The following is an 8,751-nucleotide window of genomic DNA, read 5'->3' on the forward strand; positions in this document are numbered from 1 at the left end:
GCATACTTTAATACACACATATACATGTAGATAAGAGTGTTTAATTTCAAATTAATCACCTAGCCAAATGTTCCAAACAGGACACTACAGTTCTTAGTGCATAGAAATGAAACATAGGGGGCAGATGAAACAGCAGCACAGTCCACCATAACAGTGTAGGTGATAATTGCACTATTGGTTTATGCCACTGTGACTTAACTTTTCTGGATGGCAGGCTTAGAAGACATTCCATTTAATTTATATATTTTGCCAATTTTAAGTTGACTGAACTACAGTTAGGTGAACAGAGAAATGTTAAGACACTTGTCAAAGCTTGGTAGGACATGGTGTTATATAACTGGTAAAGGATAGGATGAGGCAAGCATTTGAGAAAAAGCGATCATCAATTTCTCCAACAGATATTTATTGTAAATTCAATATAAAAATACAAATTCAAGAATAATTTCACAAAATATTGCGTGACTTCATATTGCATCATTGTTTATTATGCATATAATATTTCACAGAATCATATTTTGAGTGTATCAAACTATATTTTCACAAGTCTGTTGGAAAGGTAGCACTTGTAAATTTGTCATCATGAAAAACACAAAATTCGATCCCTTAGTCACTCCGACTTATCACAAGTAGCAATGGAACGACAGTTGCTTTAGTAATTCCATTAACAATACATAGCACCAGTATCGAGGATCCCTGTTCAGTTGCAATATAATTTTCTAATCTTCATGACAGCACAAAGATATTATCAAATGACATATCTGAATCACCAACAACATAAAGGATACTGACTTTTCTTTCAGAATGCCACCACAAGCCTGAAAATATTACAGCAGTGTTCTCAATTAATTTACAACAAAACGTGTAGAAACTAGTTTACAGATTCAGTTATAGAGCTTTGGGATGAGTTTATCAAATGGTGATAGTTCAGCAAATGACGTTTGAGACTTTTTACATCAGTGATTTTCGTAACATTGCATACCAAACTAATTTGAGGTGATAGAAGCTCTCCAATTCTGGAATCATTCTTTCATCTACTGAAACTTGATATACAGCCATTGTATGATACAGATACAGCATTGCAAAATTGCACCCACATTTACCGGAAGATGAAAATCAATGCCCATGACTTTATATATTAATACCCTTTACAAGCCACAAAATACATACCATTTACCTTATGCACAATAACTTTATTTAAGCTGTACAATAATTAGTAAATGACAATGTCATTATGTTCCAATTAATTGACAATATATAAAAGTCTCCACTGTAACCCACATGTTGACAGATCTCTGCAGACATTTACAGAAACCCCCGTTCACACCTGTCACTGGAATGATAATGTTATTAGATCTCTTCACTTTACAACTTTGACCTGAATTCTTCAATTCTATCTTTTGCTCGCCTCTGAAGTTCTGGAAGCTTCATTGCTAGTCCCATATTCCCCTGGATTTTAATCTTGCCTTGGAAGAATGCCTTCTGTGGATTCAACTTTCCAGTGATCAAGTCCACAACATCACCATCATCAATAATGAAAGTGACATCTGGTTTGGCTGAAAAATATGAATGTTGTTACTCATATGCACATCAAAATGCGCGCGCGCGCCCACACACACACACACACACACACACACACACACACACACACACACACACAAAAACTTACTTTTTCCATTGTATTCAACACTTCCTTTCCCTGTCTTTGCATTAATTATCCAATAACCTTCAGCACCTCCTGGGCCATTTGTAACCTTGAAAGCATATACTCCTTTAACTTTCTCAATGAGATTGTCCTTATCATCTTTCATTGCAGCTTCCATAGCTTGGAACAGAACATTTGCCTTGAAAGCTGCCGGGTCTGGGGCAGCAGCGACACGGTTTGCATACACTGGATATGATGGCCTGCAGTATTATAGAGTTTATGTCAGTTTGCGTTGATAGGTATACTTACACACACACACACACACACACACACACACACACACACACACACAAACTACTTGTATAAAAAGCAAAATTATGCCTTAGAGACCCCATGATAAAAATTTCATAATCACCTTGGGAAACCATGCCTATAGAGGGCAACAACAACTGCTCCACCAAGCCCAATATTATGCTGCAATCCAAGCTTAGCACCTGCAACCTGTCTTCGACCAGCTTCCCCCCGTAATTGCCAGCACAATTCCGCACACTGTGCTATACCTGAAGGATAACCAGTCTTTAATATTCACACACTCCACTACTCACTAACATTTTTGCTTCTACTAATTTCATCCATATCACTTGTTCAACAAAACTGATACAAAATGTAAAAAACCAATTACAATTATGTACAGAACTACTTCTGAAAAATTAGTATCTTGTTATCAGAAGTATTTTAAATATGTGAAAGTTCAAAGTCACCAACCAGTGGCCCTTCCCCCTTCCACAAAAGTGATTATTACCTGTGGCGCCCAAAGGATGGCCTTTTGATATCAGACCACCACTGGGATTTACAACATACTTCCCACCGTATGTATTTCCATTAGAATCTATCAGTTCACCAGCCTTCCCAGGAGCACATAATCCAAGAGCCTCATAGGTAATCAGCTCATTTGCAGAAAAACAATCATGCAGTTCTACAACATCCACATCATCGGGCTTGTAGCCAGTGTTCTTAAACAGTCTATCAGCAGCTGTTTTTGTCATATCATAGCCAGCCTAGAAAGTTATAAGTTACTAGATACTTCAGTTTAATGGGCTATTAATCAGCAAGTCAACAGTAGTTTTCCATTCAATAAAATAAATTAATTTACAAACTATGGAAATCATCTACTATCTGGGTTATTATTAAGACAAATTAATCTGGACAGTAATAAAAAATTTAAAAATCACATTCAGAAATATCTGTTTTATAAAGTTATTTTCCACAGATCATTTAAAAAACTAAATGCATACAATTTTCATGCAACTGTTGTCTTTGAACGTGGAAGGAAGATCAGTGACCATTTCTATTCCAACAATTTCAATAGCTTGGTTTTCCAGACGATGTGCATGTACAAATTCCTCTGATGCCAAAATGGCAGCCGCTGCGCCATCAGATGTAGGACAGCATTGCAGTTTAGTTAAAGGACCAAATATCTGTGGTGAACTCATTATCTGTTCAAGAGTATATTCATCCTGGAACTGGGAGTACCTATAAAACAGAATTCATAAATGTGAACAATCCATAGGCTAAATAGGAAGGTTGAAAACTATGAATTCAAAGTTAAGTTTATGAAATGTCTCTTATGTCTTCCATACAAACTAATATTTATCTTAGCACAAACTCTGAAACCTTTGTGCTTTTGACAGAACAATTGGTACATACGGGTTATTTGTTGAATGTTTGTGGTTTTTGTAAGCAATCTTTGCTAAGTGTTCAGGTTTAGTGCCATATTTCTCCATATGTTCCTTCCCAGCATTTCCAAATATTTGTGCTGCAATTGGAGAGTTGCTTAGACCTGCAAGGTCAGCCATCAGTTCCACATGTTTATCCAGTGGGTTTGTTCTATCAAGATACTGAAACAGAGATATAAATCACCTTTTCTGCGAAGGAAATCTTATTTTTTGATTTATCAACAGAAAAATGGATTTTTTCAAAGTGGAGTCTTACTGATATTTTCAGGATCAGAGACCTCACACAATACACCCCAGGAATGTGAAACGGAAGTTCTATGATATTGCAATTTGCCTTGCAATTATAGTTACTTACAACAAAAACTGCATTAAATTTTTTGGGGTGGAGTGTGGTGTAGGGGAAGAGGTTTAAAAAAAAAACCAAGAAAAAGGATTCTAAACATTGAAGCTCACTGCCGGTAGTATGGATTGGTAGAAGAATCAGCGCAACATTTACATGAAATGATGTACGTGAATTTTGGGCAAGTCTATCAGGATGACCACAGAAGAACCAACTTCAGTTTGTGTGTTAACTACACCACACATGTTACTTTACACGATTTTAATGGCGCTATGAGAGAGAAATCAAGTAAGGGACATATGTAATATTTAGGGGCTGGGATGGTGAGCCAGTGGAGGGGGAGGGGGCAGCAGCACTGAGCTCAGATTCATCTGATGGGTAGGATGAACTATCATTTTTGCTGAAATCCAAGTATGTATCAGAAATTAAGTTTCTGAAACCTGCATTTGTCAGCCACATTTTTCTTTCACCTGTCACTTTGTTTTCAACTTTAATTTGCCACAGTTTAATAACTTTAGAAGATACTTTTAAAAGAAGAAAAGTGCAACAGGAAACAGTGTACATACCTTTGCACTAAGGGATCCACGTTCCATTTTTTCAAATCCTAGTGCCAAAACACACTGGTTATTTCCAGATTCGACAAGCTGTTTTGCCATTAATAGTGCTGTTGAACCTGTAGCACAGTTATTGTTCACATTGTATACAGGCATTCCTGTCATGCCAACTTCATATAATGCTCTCTGTCCACATGTAGAATCACCTAAACAGAAATATACACCTTTGATATTTCAACTCAGTCATACATTTTTTCAAAAGCATGACAATCAAGCTAACCCAAATAGACAAACTTAACAGTGAACTGCAATATTTTTTTGTTTCCATATGAAACCACTGAATCCATAAGAGTAAGTGTAGTCTTGGTCTGGTTGTTTTCTTAATACAAATGCATATTTTGCACGATATTCACTAGTGATACTGTACATGGCACATTCACCTACATTAACAATTTGAAAGGTGGCTGTTTTGTACAAGTAAAACTAAGTTGTCATGTTTTGAATGTCTAATGTAAACTGCAGTCTAAGCAGGAAAAGTTTTTTGTATAATTTCTTTTTAATTCAAATGAGCATAAGAATAGTAATGCAAACTACCAAATAACAGTGTTAAGTATATTAATGGTCAACACTGATCAGGGTTTTTAATACAGACAAGCATTTCTACCACTTGTCTTCATGACTTCAGACCTCAGCCATTTACTGTCACAGGCTTCAGACATGTTACAGAGCAATAAAAACTATTTTCAGAAGAGTGTGCATTAATTTGGTGAGCCTCCATTCATTTGCTTTGCCACCAAAAATTTTTAGGGTACAATTTTCCCACAAACTGTCTGTGATTTGCATTGGGGGAACAGTTTAGAGGAAGAGGATTCCAATAGTTCGTCAGCAAAGCCTATAAAATAATTAATTGCTGGTATTTTGTACAGCATTGTTACAGTTAAACTTGTCCGCAATGCATAAATAGCCCCCTACACTGATATCAGACTATTTGTGAAAGAGCGGGAGATAAATTATAATCAAATGAACCATTAACGAGAGATACGAGATAATATCCACTCCCAACGGAAAATGCAAAATGATTACAATCTACAAAATGCATCCAGCCAATGACTTGCTAGAAGCCGAATACGACACTTTCTCTGTAGAACTGCCCATTTGAAGAAATGTTATTAACTACTACAAGTTAACAACTCTTCCTCGAGAATACGCCACCAATTAGTATAAAAACAATTTAATTCACATTCATGCATTCAGCATAAAGTTTACTGATATGATAAATTAACAGGTATTAAAATACATACATTGGTTACATAGTGAACTTCAATTAAATATAAATGGAAAAAGGGGACACCAAAGAGGAACTTTCATTTAAGGAAACATCCAGAAAGAAAGAGGAAACGTGTTCAAGAAACCAACTATGAACACTAACTGTGACTGAGTTATAGTAATGTCAAAGCATTATAGACTGGTTATGAACAAAACATTATTTTGCTAATTTTTTTTCAAAGACACCATCTATTACGGCCATTTCAGCCTTGTGACCATTTTCAAGAAAATGGATACAGCACATTTTTGTTCTTCACACTTACCAAAATTTAAAAAAATACAACTTTGGCATGTTTCCACATTCATATGATTAACAACAAGCTAGGCATAACTGCAATAGTAGATTTTATAAAGAAATTATTTTAAATCATAAGGAACAATACTGTCATTCAAACATTTTTATATAACAAACTCAGCCCCAAAATTTATTTTCTCAATGCTAATAATGCAGCAGTACCACAATCAAGAACTCGTGAATGTGTGAATTAGCAGGTGTTCATCAGGATAACATTTTCACAGAACATCAAGTGGGTAGCTTTCATGTCAAAATGCAAGTGCTCTATTTATTTTACACAAAGTTTTTCTTCCTTCTGATATCACAGAACAGTATTGCAAACACAAGCCATCAAACGCAATACAATTTCCTAACTAGTCTGTGGATCAGCAGTTCAGTTTCACCTATCCACTAAAGCATTCAGTGCATTTACGTCAGTGGAAAAATAAAGGGTCATATTAAATTACTGGTTGTATAACGACAAACAAGCACAGACAAGATTACATAAGAACATACATACCATACACATATCCAACACAAGCTTGATCAATATGATCAATACGAAGGCGTGCATCTGACAGTGCCTTTGTAACTGCCTCTTTAACCATTTGAGGATAGTCAAAGTCATCTCTCCTACCTGGCTTTTCAAACTGAAATGAGTGCAAGGAATTTAATTAGATAGATCATCTCAAATTACCTGATAGAAAACATGCACATAGGCCTATTTCCTAACTTCATATGGATATACACACTTTATAAACGGCTGCAAAAATAACTTTCGGATATTTGAAATCAGGTTTGAAACTTCTAGAAGTAAATAAACTTTAATTGCTAATACCCAACAAACAGCTCTCAAACAAAAAAAAGTTAACATTTTCTCGAACTGTTGAGGGCATGCCCACAACCAGAAAAGCTCCATAATTTTAGGAAAATTTAACAATAACTACTTTCAACAATACGAAAGGAAGAATAACTTTCCTTTTACAGCACGTCAGTAGCACTTCAGAGATATTACTGCTGTAATCAACAGTCGATTCGTTTTAGGCAAGTTAGCCACTGAAATAATGCCACCGGTTTCATACGTACAGTACTTCAAACGGGGCAACGCAGTATAATTAATACTTGCATAGTATGCAAGTCACTGTGGGGTCAAAGGTAGTCTAAGCCATTACAATTCCTCATCACATTCATAACACGAATTTTACCTATTATACAAATCATGCACAACTTTTATTTCTGCATACTTCTTGCAACGAATATGCACTGTGTGCCATAAAAATCCTTTGAAGACGAAGAGCTTTACTACACAAGGCATCTATATAGCAATGAAAACTACTAATAATTTTCCAGTTTAAAGTATCTAACCGTGCGGAAAAAAAATTATTGATAATGTCTGGCATCTCTGTTACTTACCTTCGTCATTCCAACACCAACTACAAATACTCTCTTATTTGGACTCATTTTTCGAAAATTTTGTCACTGTTCACAACACAGAACTTCCAGCTACACTACACTGTGGCAACTCAGCAAATGAATATATACCAGAGATAATAAATGACCCCTAGACTTTGACCAGTATTCATTCGCCAATCAAAAAAACAAAGATAATTGTGTGAAAAATAAATTTGTTGCATAAGTATGTTCTCTTGAAAATTATGTTATAATTTTTGCGTCAATAAACTGGAAGGATAATGTAACATAGCTACTAAATTCGCGCACTAGCTTCTGCGGCGCATGTGGGCGCCAGTATGGCAACTTCAAGTGAATTCAGTGATGTTTGGCGCGTCGCGCAGCTGTGTGTGGGGAGAAAATGTATGTTAGCGTTTCTTGAAATTGCTGTTGAAGTGTGTATTATCAATATTTTAAGTAACAGATAATTTTAGTGCTTCGACTTACTTCGGAATATTTGCAAGAATAATTAAATACAGAGTAGGTGACTGTTAGCTGACTCTCACGGAAATACAGCCAACCAAGGAAAAAAATAGGGAACGTTTTATGAATGAAAAATTAAGTGCGTTTTTACCCATATAGTGAAGCGATTGATAACGGTAGTCTTACTTCTTATATTTTCGTGTTCACTGTTTACAAATATTTAAATTTCTCGTTTTGCCCGGGTTCTTCCTAGCCCTTGTGTGCTCTTGTAGACATGGCCACTCTGGTGGTCGAAGGAGGAATTAACGGTTGTGTGTGAGACCAAGAATTAATTTTCGGTGTGAAAAGTGTGACTTACTTGTATGTGTAGTGAAACGTTAATAAGAGAAGTGTTTCGTCCTGTCTTGTAACGGAATAGTGATTTTTTTGTAAACATACGACTAAAAAAAGAAGTGTTACGCAGTGTAAAGGAAAAACGATGGATGGCGCTGGGGTACCTCCAAGTCCAAAATGGGAGTCATTGACATAATGGCTGTGCAGTTTACTTACAAATGTAAAGGAATCTTCCAATGCAAGGAATTCAATATTGTGCGTACATCACATCGAATTATCAATATTTTTACTTTAAGGGTAAGTTCGTTTTCATGAATGTCTCTGTCTATAAGGTGCGAAGCGCTAGACGTTATGGCTAGAGTATCAACAAACAAAAGTTGAAAACATATAACAATTGTCACGATTATTTCACTAGTAGTAACTACGAAGTCCGTAATGTCACCGTTTAATTCTGCTGCGAAGTGTGCAAAATAAACAAATTATTTCTATCCGCCATATTCACAGAAAGTGTGTTGCAATTATCGTAACATTATCTTGGTTTAAAATGCTCGAAAATATACGAAAGTTGAAGTATACGTTGTTAATATTTTGCGTGAAAAGCGGAGATTTGTTTTTTACACACAAAAGTAACCAAAGGGTTTCAGGTTTGATTTCAAATGTGCTATGTATTGCTG

General features: G+C 35.8%; 1 protein-coding gene across 1 annotated transcript; it reads right to left on the reverse strand.

Moving 5' to 3' along the window:
* Positions 1-379: 379 nt before the first annotated feature.
* LOC126248369 (sterol carrier protein 2) lies at positions 380-7,441 on the reverse strand. Its single transcript, XM_049949298.1, has 9 exons — positions 7,286-7,441; positions 6,393-6,522; positions 4,285-4,478; positions 3,350-3,540; positions 2,938-3,175; positions 2,445-2,700; positions 2,058-2,202; positions 1,667-1,902; positions 380-1,553 (listed from the first exon to the last, which is right to left on the reverse strand). Exons 1-9 carry the CDS (start codon positions 7,331-7,333, stop codon positions 1,363-1,365), a joined length of 1,629 nt encoding a protein of 542 aa, XP_049805255.1. The 5' UTR covers positions 7,334-7,441; the 3' UTR covers positions 380-1,362.
* Between the last annotated feature and the right edge of the window lie 1,310 nt (positions 7,442-8,751).

Source organism: Schistocerca nitens, chromosome 3, assembly GCF_023898315.1.
Source record: "Schistocerca nitens isolate TAMUIC-IGC-003100 chromosome 3, iqSchNite1.1, whole genome shotgun sequence".
Classification (NCBI taxonomy): Eukaryota; Metazoa; Arthropoda; class Insecta; order Orthoptera; family Acrididae; genus Schistocerca; species Schistocerca nitens.